Source organism: Myodes glareolus, chromosome 5 (assembly GCF_982192425.1).
Source record: "Myodes glareolus chromosome 5, mMyoGla1.1, whole genome shotgun sequence".
Taxonomy (NCBI): Eukaryota; Metazoa; Chordata; class Mammalia; order Rodentia; family Cricetidae; genus Myodes; species Myodes glareolus.
Window position 1 is genome coordinate 6,613,360 of NC_142030.1, and position 15,105 is coordinate 6,628,464.

The 15,105-nt window shown below is 44.1% G+C and overlaps 1 protein-coding gene across 1 annotated transcript in view; it reads right to left on the reverse strand.

Moving 5' to 3' along the window:
- Ush2a (usherin) overlaps nucleotides 1–15,105 on the reverse strand; it is a 683,507-nt gene that overhangs the window by 226,290 nt on the left and 442,112 nt on the right. The window contains 2 exon segments of the mRNA XM_087905997.1: nucleotides 7,245–7,389; nucleotides 7,999–8,153. Coding sequence (XP_087762123.1) covers nucleotides 7,245–7,389; nucleotides 7,999–8,153 — 300 coding nt within the window.

Sequence of the window (15,105 nt, forward strand, 5' to 3'; positions counted from 1 at the left end):
CTCCTTCTCCTAGACCAGTTGCCATGAAGCAAATTAGAAATGATATCAAAGGAAAACCAAACAAACAACATCTCTACTTACTGTTTCTGTTGAGTCGCGTTTCCCAGCCCCTTGTAATGAAGCGATTGCCCTTGCCTCATGGGTGCCTCAGCTGGACAGACTCCTGACCGATTTTCTGTTTTACATCAGCTAGTCAGCAGAAGCATCCAGGGAGGAATGTCTTATTCATCATCTCTCATGTCCATGGCCTTCACAGTCTGTGTGTGCATGCGTGCACATGTGTGGTGTGTGTGTGTGTGTGTGTGTGTATACATGTACGCTCAGACAGCATTTCTTTGGTTGAGCTTTCATGAATTTGAATCGATGCAGAAGCCCCTTATGAGTGTCATCACTCCCTGTGTGGGTGGTCCTGGGAACAGGTAGCTAATGAGGTAGTTTGAATAAGAATGATCCCCCCATAGGCTCATATAGTTGAATGCTTACTCACCAGGAAGGGCACTGTTTGAAAAGATTAGTAAGAATAGGAAGTATAGCCTTGATGATTGAAATGTGTTACTGGATGGGGGTGAGGTTTTAAAAGTCCCTACCAGGCTCAGTTTCTCTGTCTGCTGCCTGCAGATCAAGAGGTAATCTCTTAACTATTCCTCCAGCTCTATATGTACTGCCATGCTCCCCACCATGATAATGGACTACAACTCTGAAACTGTAAGCCACCCCTGTACTATTATTATTATTATTATTATAACTATTATTATTTTAAATAAGAGTTGCCTTGATCATGATGTCTCTTCACAGCAATGGAACAGTGACTAAGAGAGAAGCTAGTATCTGGGTCTGGGATATTGCTGTGACCATGTTGCTTTCTGGAGAGATATGGAAAATTCTAGGACTTTGAAATAGACGAGCAGGTGGACACTTTAAATAGGGCTTGATTGGCCAGCATAGTAGGAACATGGAAGACAGTGCTGAGGGTGAGGTGGACCGTGAGGGCCTAATTCAAGTTTAGAGAGAGCAAACAGCTCTCAGACACAGTCTCCTTCTGAGCTTCCAGGAGGTAGGATCACCATTTCAGAATGAGGTTGAGGTAAGAGTCAGCGGCCGGCTGTTTTGCTTTTGAATCTTCAGGTTGAATTCCAATTTCTGACCCTGAGTTTTTATTAATTGAGCTTCACTTAAGGGGATTAAAAATCTGAAGAAAGGCTTGATGGTCAATGGAATAAAGGGAGTGGTAACTTCAGGGAAAGATCCCACCCAGCCAAGCTTTCAGTTTGTGAAGGGTAATTAAAGAAAAATTTAGGTAGTGAAGGGAAACATCAGAATAGAAATCTGATGCCAATGTAATGAACAAGGGGAGCATTGCAGCCTCATCAGACAGTGGAACTCGGCGGCTTTGGCCATGCAGTTCTGGCTTTAGAGTTTCCGAAAGGAATGTGGACTCTTCCTCTGTGACTCAAGAGAGCTGCTGAGTCCAGGTGTGTATCAGGGGTATTCCTGCCTGGAGACCCAGAGAGACCATTGCATGAAGCTGCGAAGGTGAAGCCTGGATTGCCTTGGAGACCCCAAGATGTTAGAGATGCCAGCATCATGGGATCCCTGTGAAGAGCTGCTAACAGAGTGAGGAACCAAGCCCAGAGAAAGAGAGGTGCTACAGTCAACAAAGCTGAAAGAAATTGGAGATCTGAAGAGCATTTTAATATCAGACATAGGGATGCAGAATTTGTAGTTTGCCCAGTTTGCTTTTGGTCTTGCTTTGGTCCAGTCTTTCCTCACTATGCTCCCTTTCCTCCCTTGTGGGATGGTAATATATATTCTGTGTTATTGTCTGTTGGAAGCATGTGATCTCTTCTTTGGTTTTGATTTTACAGGGGGTTACAGTTAAGAGAGTGCCACGAGTCTTAGAAGATAATTTGAACTTTGGGCTTTTAGATGTTGAGACTGTGATAGACCATGGGGACTTCTGAAGTTGGATTAAATGCAGTTTGCATTATGATATGACCAGGAGGAGGACTTGTGGTGGTTTGTATGGGAGTGGCCCCAGAGGCTCATATGCTTGAATGCTTGGTCACCAGGGAGTGGAACTGTTTGCAAAGAATAGAAGGATTAGGAGGAGTGGCCTCGCTGGAGAAAGTGTGTAACTGGGGGTGGCCAGGCCAGGCCCAGTCCCTCTGCCTATTGTCTCTGGATCAGGATGTAGCCCTCTGTTTACTCCAGTGCCACGCATGCTGCCATGCCCCCCACCACCGTGGACTAACCTGATGTTGTGAAGAAGCCCCCAGTTAAATGTTTCCTTTTCGAGGTGTTGCCTTGGTCACGGTGTCTCTTCACGGCACTCGAACACTGGTGAAGACAGCTAAACACGCACCCACAAGTGAGCCAGGAGCTAAGCCAGGAAGCAGCGTTCCTTCATGGATTCTGCTTCAGGTTCTTGCTTGAATTCCTGCCCCAACTTCACCTGACACACTGTGACCCAGAAGTTTAAGACAAATTAATGCTTTCCTTCCCTAGGCTGCTTTTGGTCATGATTTTTGTCATGCAAAATGAGGAAACTGAAACAGTCACTTTATGCAATTATAAAAATACAAAAAAATCCTAGATTGGATGCAATGGATCACCAAAGTATGCTAATGGCCCTAAATATCATAGTGTACGTAATGTGATATATCTTTTTTTATCACTCTGAAGACAAATTCACGGATAATTATCTGGTAGCAAGACAATGAACAAAGATAAAAGTATCTGTGTGAACCCCCAGTATGAACTGCTCAGACTTCAAAATTCCATTTATGGTATTATATACGTGCTATTATATGATATATATTATGTTATTATATAAGCATTATTATAATGCCGCTTAGATTTATGCTTGAAACTAAAAGTGAGTGTCCTGGCAGGGGGGCACTGGAGAGAGGGCTTAGCAGTCAAGGGTCTACAGGCACTATTCCTTCAGAGAGCCTCAGTTCAGTTCCCAGCACCCACACTGGGAGGTCCCAACTGCCTGGGACCCTAACCCATGGTGGGATCACATACCTGTGGGTACCTGTAATGACCTGCAAATATTCCCCTACACACATGTGCATAATTAAAAATAAATCTTTAAAGGTATATAAGTGCGAAATTGTAAATCTCAAGTTTGTGGTAATGGTCAAATTCTTTAAAATGCCTGGTCACGAAATTATTTGTTTAGAGTTTTATTTTGAGATTAGCAATGGTTTTTAGGAAGCAATTTCGGTCTCATCAGTTGATCTTATTGCTTGTGTATGGATATAATTTTGTCAGAGTGACCCCCCCAAAAAGCGAAAACCTAAACATTACAGTCGAAACATAACTAAATATTTTTGTCTTCTCTCCTGGAAAATCTTTACTAAAAGCAGATTACCTGACCCTCCCTGGTCTTTCTTTGAGTTTTTCCTTAATGGTGAAGTGGGTGAGCTCACATTTTGCATGGGGCTGGATTTTAGGGGGAAAAGCCCTTCTGTGATTATGCTTAAAGTGAAGTTCACAGAACCTTGCCCCAAACTACAAGTTTTCCATTTATATACTACACAGAAAACAGCTGTCGGTGTCTGAAAGCTGCAGAATAACTGCAGTCCCGAGGGACAACCACTATATGGGTTGGGGAGGTGACTTTCTTCTCAAGAACAAGGACCTCAGTTTGAGGCTCTATCCTGTATTATAAAATCTGGGTGTGGTGCCACATGTTTATAATCTTAGTACCAGGGAGGCAGAGACAGGTGGAGGCTTCCTGGCCATGATCATAGCCTACTCACCAAGTTCCAGGCTAAGGAGAGACAGTGACAAAGAGAGGTGGCCAGCATCTCCCAAGGCATGACACCCACCCACACTCTGACCTCTGCAATGCATACAGCACACACATACACATGCTTACAAACCCACAGATTTATACACACACTCCCATACACATGCTTGCCAACACACAGATTCACACTCCTACACCCATAAATATACCCGCAGACCCACAAACACACACACATACCAACCTCCTACTCATAAGCATACAGATTCACACACACACACACACACACACACACACACACACATACCAACCTCCTACTCATAAGCATACAGATTCACACACACACACACACACACACACACACACACACAAATAAAATGACTAGAAAATATTTTCAGCTGCTAGGTGTCCTCCTTCTTCCTACGATGTTAGGTATATTCCTCCGAGTCTAATGTAATCACTACACAGCTTTGCAAGCTGTAGGCATGTCAGCTGCCTGGCCTGCCACTAACGCATTAAAAAAACCCGTGTGTTGTTTGTATTTATCTGGTCACCGGTGCTTGAACACTACATCGACCAAGTTGGCTGCAATGAACATCTTTTATTAACACATGTTTTATGAGATTTAAAATATTCAAAGGAAGGCTGCATTATGATTATTTGTCATCTGCGCCCTAGATTTCTATCAATGCATGGGACTGGATATTGGTGGCCTTCTGATGTAAATGACAAATTAATTGGAAAAATGCATTTAGTGCCTTGCAGTTTTCATACAGGAGAGCTTCTCTTCACGCCCGAGAGCCGACTTAGAGGGGAAGATCATCACTGCCTACATTGATCTGGTTTCAGGTGTTTTACAGGCAGAAGATGCTAACCCTGTTTAACCAGACGTTCAAAGAGACATGATCCCCAAAGCTACAGTCTCTCCATTCACATACGGCACACAGCCATGAAAATACAAGAGATGGATGTGTGGTCACTCTAGCATCTTAGTATCTGGACACAGTTATTTCTCATAATACCAAAATTTCACTCATTCAATGGAAGCCTCTCCCTTACCATTTGATCACAAGCTCTTGGGTCTAACATGATCTCAGTGAGGAAGGTCACTCTTGTGTGTGTCTTTCTTTCTGGTTTCACAGCCCTGCTACAGTTTTGATGAATATCATTGCCTCAAAATACCACATGAAACATACTGCCATGGGTGACCTACCTGTACAACAGGTAGATTGGTGTCTGTGACTGAAGAGGCTCCTGTTGATGGCAGGGATTCAAGTACGGGCACCAGAAGACTTCTCTGTTTCATTCTGAGATGGTATGGGAAGCATCTCCACTGATAGCCACTCCAGCAAACAGGGGGCGCCAAAGTTGAAGTGCGATCCTCCATGGATCTGTCACCGTGGGTAGTTTTCTAAGCCGTGCTTTGTAGCCTTGACAGAAAAACTGCTTGTGCCCAGTGCCAATCATTCAGCCGTTGTCACCTCAATTGCACATCCTTTGAGAGATAGTATCCATCTCCACTGACACCCAAAACATATAGCATACTGTCACCATGTACGATGGGAACTGCCTCGCAGGGGCCTATGGCTCCCTTCCAGCTCTTTGCTAATGTGTGTGACTTAGTGCATATGCGGAGTGGGGAAAGAAACTTTCCATTCATCTCACGGCAAGTGTTTGCATGGCCACGATGGCTGGAGTTCTGTGTTGACACCTGCTAGATGATCAAATACCACTTGTTCTTCAGGGAAGTGAAAAATGAAGTGCTAATTCCACATGGTACCAAGATGGCAGGGTCCCTGCATAAAAATCCTAGCGACCTACAATCTACAAGGTTAGTCTTAAAATCAGAGGCGATGGGAGGCCGATTTGATCAACAAAGAATGCAGTACTTATGGCCAACACGTAGCGATGTTGACAGGCTTTGGTACTGCTTCCCTACCTGCAGACAGCACAGCATGGCCACCCACCAGTCAGTAAGGACCCTGGCCAGATCAGTGTGGAGAAGAAGAAAGGAAAAAAAGGGGCATCCTTTTCCCCTTCTACCTACTTGGTGCTCAATTGAGCCATCACCTCTGCAGAGGATTGAATAGTTAGTTTTACTTAATCTTTATTGAGTGACACCAAGCATGGTATTTTTTCTAAAAAGGAGATTAAACATCTATCTTCATTTTTAAAATGTCTCATGAAAAAAATCTATTTTGAATGTGAGCTTTCCAGTCCATAAACCTGAATACCACACTGGTGACGACAGTGCCTGATTTCCCGGGCTGTGTGCAGTGCTCTACCTGAGGATTACACGCCGATGATTCCTGAATCTGGGGTGCATCTCCCCTCTGCACTGGCGGTATTTGGAGCGGTACCCTGGGACAAAAGCATTCGATGCACCCACGTGAATTATCTCACTTGCTTCCCACAGTAATGAAGGATGGGAGGGAATGGGGAAAATATTTATATTGTTCAGAACGTCATTTTAAAAAATAAACTGAACTTTAAAGATGAAGAACTGTGTTGATTCTGTTCCATTTTATGTCTTATCACTAAGTATTTAAAGTCATTATGGATATTGGAAGGTAAAATAATCTACTTAATACAGAGCTCATATTATTTTAAATATTATACCTTTATATTGATGGCTAGCTGTTCTGAAGGTCACTCCTGTGCTTGTTGGCTATAAAGCCAGGCCAGCTAATGTGCACCGAGCAACAACTCCTTAGACGTCTGCGATGAGAAGACTCGACAGGATTAACCCCCGAAGCTCATTGTTCAAACATCGTGTCTTCCTCCCATAGTACTTTGATCTCATTACCAACCTCACTGAAATCAAACAGGCAAAAAATTATACCTCTGTCTTGATATGTTTGCTTTGGCAGAGGTGGTTAATTTAAAAACAAATGTCATAGCTACATGCTTATTTCTTAAATGTAACTAATTTCAATTTTTATTTTCAATGAAAAAAAGCAAAGGATTCTTTGTTAGTTGAATAAGGCAGTTGAATCTAGCTCTAATTTTCCACACCCCATCCGTCTACCCACCCATCTATCCTGGGTGCTCCATTTGGTACATATACCAAGTAGGGTGGTACCTGCTTCCAGCCATAAGTGTAGCTAGCCCTCTCTATCCTGCTGCAACCCAACATTTCATCCCTGTCTGCCTTCCAGGAGTCCCCCAAAGCATGCCACACTTGACCAAGGTGCAGAAGACCTTCCCTTTTTAGAGTATCCGTATGCTGAAGGACAGCCCACTGCCATGCCATAACTGTGACATTTCCTTCTTTCTGTCTGTCTCTAGGTACCGCCCTCCGTCCTTCTGGATCCATAATTTTCTTTCTTCTGTACAGACTGACCACTGCTGACCCTCTTACCCTGGAGGAGATACTGTCACTCTGTGACAAGAAATTTGGAGGGGTTTATTTCCCTGTTTCGGGAAGCATAAGGCAGTTAAGGATCCCTGTGGTAGCTGATGTTTGACTTTGGGTAGCTGGCCTACTTACTGTCCTCTGCAGTCATGAGTGGAGTCCAAGCACTGTGTGTGCTGCCAAAGCCATTGGTGGCAACCGAGCGAAGCTCATACACTGTGAACGGCTGGAGATCACTCACTTCATAGCTTAACGATGCAGAAGGATTGGGGAAAAAAATCTATGTGAGAAAGAAATGCCCATTGGGCAGGTTTAGACATGCAAATAAATAAAACAAAGAAACAAAACTTAGTGAAATCATACTGCAAGAATCGTTCAGCGATACCATCATAGATTTAAGTAAAATTACCACATTCTATCTACTTCAGAATAAGTAGCCATTGGGAAGAATTTATTTCTCTTGTGCTTACAGAAGATACAAATTCTGGTTGCAAGGACAGTGGCCGCTATGAGGGCAGCGACTGCTATGAGGGCAGCGGCTGCTATGAGGACAGTACAGGGCAGTTGGGGAAGGATCTTTGCAGTTCAGCCCAGTTTACCAGTTCCAGGTCAATGTGACACTTGTACTCATGCAAGCCTTAAGGAATTAAAAAAAAAGTTTTGCTTTCCATACTATATTAACAAACACTATATTTTTATTTGGTAAAGCAAATGTATATCCACTAAATTGTTTGTTCATGTTCTACTTTGTTTGAACTTTTAAAAGATACCCAAAGTTTGGTGCACCTAAGAAGTGACCCATTCTCCCATTCTCATTTTTATGAGAACATTTAAAACATGCGTACATTGTTTAAGGCGGCCCATAGGAAGAGGCACTAGGTGGGAACGCTCACTCTAGGAAGCTGTGGGTGGAGGGGCCTGGCCTCATCTGGAGCTGGTATGTGGGAGAGCCCGGAGCATTGTTGCGAGCTGGTGTAGACCAGACAACCTGAAGACTGGTTGGAGTGGCAGCTGCAAGCCTGGGAGACAGCGGGCCATCTGGAGCTGTCGGGAAACACAGATGAATTAGAGCAGAGCAAACTGTGGGGGACATATGCTGGGTGGAGTGGAAATGTTCCGCACACTGGAAAACTGTTCCTCGGGATCAACAGCGACGTTAAACACGGTCCATTTAATTTAACATTTTCATTCCTGAAGCGCTGTGCTTCCGCCCTGCTCATCTCCGCAATGACGTCAGCACGTCCGTCTTAAAAGCCAACCCCCAAGCTTCAAGAAGAATGAGCACGGAGATGTCCCCACGCACTTACTTCTGTTTATCTAATTGACAGCATAGAGGAAATCTGGTGAAGCAAACATCGAGCACCTTTAATTTAACCCCTTTCTAAGCAGACTGGGCGCTGAAGCCATCTGGGTCTTCATGTCACCCGTGGTCCCTTTAGCTGTACCACTAACTCTAACGGAATACAGTGGACTTCATTCCTTCCCTTCCCAGGGATGAGGAGTTTGCTAATTATCTGTAATGATGACACATTTCGGTTTTGAGTCTTCCCAAGAAAATACAAAAACTAAACTCCTTTCTTAGTGTGCTCCCCCTCATCTGAGTCTGAACGACTTTCACACGGCCCCACATCATTCAAACATCAAGAGAATTCATTGGAAAGTTTCTTTGGGGCACAGCAGTAAAAAGTAAAAATAAAGTCTTTTCTATAAAAAAAAATGTGACTTTTTACAGGGTTATTATGATTAATTTCCCCCAACAATTAGAATTTGAATGAAATGATCGTATCATTTGCAGCAGAACTTGTCACAGACTCAAAAGCAGATTAAACAGTGCTCTGAGGCTTCAGGGAGGTCATCCCATGACCCTGAGTCTATGTTTTCTTATCTTTAAATCAGGGATATTTTTCTCTGTAGGTACAAAGCAGAGTATCTTACTTTTGATTCCAGGAATTATTACTTATTATTGTTATTATCATCATCGACATTGTCATCACCAGCTTCATTACCACAGCTAGCACCACATTTGAGCTAACCTTCCCTTAGCGTAATTTAGTTACAACTATAATACTATTTATTAATTCATGTTATTTAACGTTGTTTACTAACATTGTAGTAATATAGTGTTATTACTATAATGAAAACAAATGAAGTATCAGGGTCCACTTTCAACATTAAAATACATATATATATATAGCCTTGTAAAGTATGTGGATTTTATGTGCTCTACAGTGTGGGAGACCCTGCCTGTGAACATGAGGCTAATGAATGGGCAATGATGAGAAGGGAAGAATTAGATTACATGTTTCATCAATCTTCAGTAAGGGCTTTGAGTTCATCAATAATTCATTCACTTGTTCAATACACATTCATGGAGGCTCTGCTCTGGGTTAAGTAGGGTTCTTCCCATGGAGGGAAAGCAGCGCTGAGTGAAACAGGCACCTCCCCTGTGGAGCCTACGTGTAAGTGGAGAGATTAGGGAAGAAGAAGATGTAGGCAGGGACACCAGATGATGAGAAGCCTGGAGAATCGAGCCCTAAATAAAAAGCCTGCAACACAAGAGGCCAGTGAGGTGGTTTAGTGGGGAGAGACACTTGCTGCTGAGTCTGAAGGCTTGAGCTTGATCCCAGAACCATGTGTTGAAGGAAAGAATTGATGCATCTAAGCTGCCCTCTGACCTCCAGGTATGTGGGCTTCCTACTAAACCATAAATAAATGAAGATAAAACAAAACACAGCCATAGCATGTTGAAGGAGGTCGCTAGTTAGTTCCCAGCCACTTAGCCCCAAACAATCACACAGAAACTATATTATTTAAAACACTGATTGGCCCATTAGCTCTAGTTTCTTATTGGCTAACTCTTACATATTAATTTAACCCATTTCTATTAATCTGTGTGTCACCATGTGGCTGTGGCTTACTGGCTAAAGTTCCAGCATCTGTCTCTGGCAGGGCTACATGGCTTCTCCCTGACTCCTCCTTCTTTCTTCCAGCATTCAGTTTAGTTTTCCCCACCTATCTCTGCTATAACCTGCTATAGGTCCAAAGCAGTCCTTTATTAACCAATGGTATTCAGAGCATACAGAAGGGAATCCCACATCAATAGCAGCATAAGAGATGAATGCACACTGAACTACAACAGAGTATACAACTTTATTGATTTGATCACGTTTTAGATTCGGTAGGAAGCTGGTAGGAAGGACATGTATTTAGGTGATATTTGAGCGGAGACCTTATGGGAATGTGAGAGACAGCCATGAAGCCCTGAGGGTGTCTGTGAAGAGGAATGGAGGCAGAGAACAAGAGGACGTCTGAGAGCATAGGAAGCCGAAAGGCCAGTGTGACTGGAGCAGAAGGCGGGAGTAGACAAGACTTCCTCCTGAGTAACAGTCTAAAGTCCCAGAAGGGCTTAGGATCTCCTCCCAGATGCAGCAAAGTGTTTGTTAAAGAGAATGGAATAGTAGGGTTGAAAATGTAAAAGGTCCATCGGGTGGGAATGGGAACAGTGAGAAGAGCAGAGATGCGGGCACTGCTGCTGGGACAGCAGGTACAAGGTGACAGGGTTTTTTGTTTCAGTAGTAATGATGAAGGTAGGGAACTTTCCCCCACAGTCAGGAGTGTGTTGTCGGTAGAATATAAGGAAGTCAGGGGCAATGTTACTCTTTTCAGCCTGGACAGCAGACTGAGTGGTAGCATCATTCCCGAGAGGCACTGGAGGGGGCCACAGGTTACCAGGGAGTGATACAGATCTGTGATAACTGGGTAGAAACGGCGGATCAGTGGAGATATGGCTTTTCAGGCTGAGACTTGTGAAATTAGCTAGTAATTGAGAGCAGAGAAGGCAAGTCCGGAAGAGGGCTACAGCCTGGGCCCAGAAATCCGCCTATAATTTGGGCTCAGGGAGGGGAAGAAAAACTAAAGGAAGGTTCAGACTAGGTGCCAGGGAAGGAAAGCTCAAAGGAGAAGGGCTGATCACCCTTGCCAAGTGTGCTGGCAGCTATGGTAAGCTAAGTTGTACGGCAGCACCGCCAGGACGAGATGCAGGGTGGGCACCCATGACATACTGCTGTTGTGAGGAGGTGGGCAAGAGGGTTGGGTGGAGCATGAGCGAGCAGACAAGGTGAGCTCTGGCAACTGTATTGGGGGAGTTCATTCTAAAGGGAAGAAGTGAACTTCTTAACATGGAGGCAAGGCCTGGAAAACATGCGGAAGCCCAGCATCACAGGAGTACACGTGATGGTTAGATTCTCAGTTTGACAGAATTAGAGTCCCCTGGCCAATGGGCCTCTGGGAACACATGTGGGCAGTTATTTTGGCTAGGGTAATGGTATGGGAGGACACCCCTTAGTAAGCAGACCATAACCTGGACAGGGATCTTGGACTGTATAAAAGGAGAGCTGGCATACACGCACTGTTCTCTGGTTTTTGGCTGTTGATGAGATATGACCAGCACTTTCACGCTTTGGCTACCTCAACACCCCACTTGGATGGGCTGTGCCTTGACCTGTGAGCCACAACACACCCTTATTCCCTTATGTTGCCTTTGTTAGGATGTTGTCTTGCAGCACAGGAAGAGGAACCGAGATCAATTACTGCAAGAGTACAGTAAAAGACGAGGGGGCTTTGTGGGTATTAGTGGGAGGTAGACAGTAGCATGAGAGAAGAGAGGATGATAGACAGAGTCAAGTTCTTGTGTGGAGACAGAAAGACACGCCAGTACTCATGTCCACCATGTCCACAAGTAGATTCCAAGACCAATGGATAAGGAATTGATGCACGATTAATAAAGACTCAGAAATAGATATTGAGTTTTAACCTGAAGGTCAGAAAAGCAAAACAGCCAGTCACTGGCTCTTATTTCTACCTCAGTCTGAAATGCTGATCCTGCCTTCAGGAATCTTAGAATGATACTATGTCTGAGAGCTGTCTCCTCCTGTCTTATAATCCTTTCTAGTTCTGGGATTAAGGGCATGTACCACTACCACCTGCTTTCTATGGCAAGCTAGTTGTCTACCAGGATTAAAGGTGTGTGTCATTGCTGCCTAGTCTATAAGGCTGGCCAATGTGACTGTGTTCTGATCCTCAGGAAAATTTTATTTATTAAAATACAAGTGAATTACCACTACAAGGAACAGAGCAGGAACACACACAGATATGAGCACACACACATACACATGTGGTAGAAATGGATGCACACACTAAGATGCGGGAAGGGGGTTGGCTGTTTATTGGTCAGTGGCAAGGACTTACCCTCTCCCTGTGGAGTTCCTCTTCTCACTGAGCAAGTCCAAGAGAAGGCTAAAGACGTCAGGTCATACCAAAGAGTGGGGGTGCATGGGATGTCTGAGGGAGGAGCAAGCAGAAGGAAGTCATTCTCGTCGTGAGAGCGCGGCGTGGCTGGGAAACACGTGGCTGGGAAACACGTGGCTGGGAAACACGTGGCTGGGAAGCACAGTGGGATGACTCACAACCCAACAACAGCTTCGAATCTTTGCGTGGGAAGACATCCATTGTCCATGCTAAGGACTTTCCACCTGACACTTTAGGAGATCCCAAACAGTTTAAATCATTTTTCTCTTACTCAATACATATTCTCTGGTTAATTTTCACCGAGTGTGCACATACAAAATGAATGCTACAGAAATAGGCAGAAATTAAAATTTAAAAGACATACCAGGTATAATATAAATTCATAACCCTTATTTGTTATTTGTATCTAATTCTTCTACATTGAAAGATATACCATTAGTTGAATTGTGAAGGAATATTTATTTATGCAAAGTCCTCAACATGAAAAAAACAAAACAAAGCAAGAGTTTTAACATGCAGACTGAAATTCCTCAACGCCTGAAAGCGACAATACCACAGGTTAGGCCAGAAGTACCCTGAACACTCCATAATGTCGACATGTCAGTGGGTCTTTTCTGCCCAGCTAGGAAAGCGTATGCTCATCAATTCTCACACACCAATTATACAGACCGCTAACACACTTGCCAAGACATGGTGATCTTCCATGATTTCTGCACAGCCCTCCCTCCCGAAAGCCTTCTTTTCCTCTGCTTAGCCCCTTTTACCCTGGGCCCATTCCCTCAGAGGCTCCTCTGCATGAAAGCAATAACCGGGAGTCATAACTCCAGGCTCGGTTGCTAACAGGAGGGCCCTGTATCTATCTGCTTGATAGATTGTCCCCAGGACGCCATGTTGCTCAAAAAGCTTCTCTCAAGTTTCATATGACCCTCACGGGGCAAACACGCCACAGACAGCCTCCTGAATCAACGCACCCTTCCCAGTAAATACTAATTCTACATGGCAATCGGATAAAACAGCTACCCCCAGCTATAAATCCCCAGGAAGGGAGTTTTTAATAAAATTTCAAATTCAGCCTTCTTTCGAAGGCCAAAAAAAGAGAAAACAGCAGGCCATAAATAAATCACATACTGAATGAGTCAAGATGGTATAATTTTGAATACATGATTTTGCTAACTTTTGTATTTACTTTTGGACCTAGACTGAAAAAAAATCAGTCCCCTAATCAAACAAGACAGGTCCCACATGCCCTCAAGCCTTGCTCCATATATATATAATATCATCTGCTCCGGATCTACACAGCAAATACAGGGTTTGTTCTTCTCCATGTAGGTGACCGCTAAGTCTGTCAGAAGTAAAGAAAGAAGGTATATGGAGAAAAAGAATTCATCATTATTTCCCTTTTACAACAGTATTTTATTCTGTGCATCTCACAGTCCGTCTCTGTCTCCTCTGTCTCTCTCTGGGTGTGTTTCAAAATACTGTATTCAAATGCTGCATTAAGGGGCCAAAGAAACCTCTGTTAATCTGCATCAAATTACGATAACACACACTTGAGTCCTAGAACATGGAGGAGCCAGGCCGGTCCTCACCCGGAAGCGTCATATCTACTGATGAGCACTCACAGTACGAGAAAGTATGATGCACGCTACCAGAACAGAAAAGCAGTCACCACTCTCACCCCGCTGTGAACTCTGGGTGGTACAAGACATGCCCATTGGTGCGACAGTGAGAGGAAAGTCAGGGGCGTGACCAGGATATCCAACAGCTTTCTGACTAATTTAAGGCCTCCTCCACAAGTTGAAACACCTTTGGCCAAGACTCTGTGACTTCTGATAGGCCACCAACCCTAGTGGATAACCTAGTAATATTACTCAGCTAAGTGGGCACTGTTTTAAACTGACTGCCAGTGAATTACTGTTATACCCACAGGTTACCACATCTCTCAACCATCGTCATAGAAATGCCCATGCATAACTGTAACCAGACAAAAATCCCAGCATGCAAAGGGGAGATAGGCATGAAGTCCCTCCCCTAGGGAAGGAGTGACTGATAACCGAAGATTGCTGAGATAGGAGGAGTCAGTTTTCCTTGAACTACAGTCACTGCTAAGTCTTCCACCATCCAAGAGGTCACGGCAGAGACAACTTTACTTGATGGGTTTGCAGATGTGATATTAAGCATGATTCTGCACCAGGGTCTTGATGCGGGAGGAGAAGGCAGAACATGTTTTAAAAAGAAATCTATCATCCATCCTCTGTGTGATAGGTAAGACAGTAATCGGGAACAACCGTATGAAGCATATAGTCAGTAAAGGGTGTCTCAGAGCATCAGGGGGTTCAGAAGCTCCAGACTTCCAGGACTGTTCTGGGCCCCACTGCCACCTTCTAAAGAGCTGGGGTTATATAGGCACCGCCAGGGGCGCTTTGAAATGACCTGTCTCACTTTCAGAGGGGCTCCAGCTCCTGCCAGCCTGGCTCTACATATACCTTCCTGTGCTCATTGCATGCACAGGTCATGGTTCCCTGCTGGTTCCACTGGGATTCTGACTCTGACCTCAACTTCTCTTCACTCAGGAGAGTAGAGGATTTTTTTTTCATTTATGTAAATTTCCCTGTTAACATAAAAGGAAACCATGGCTCTTTATCCATCTGTACTCCCCATATACTGCAGAATGACCTGGCACCTGTAC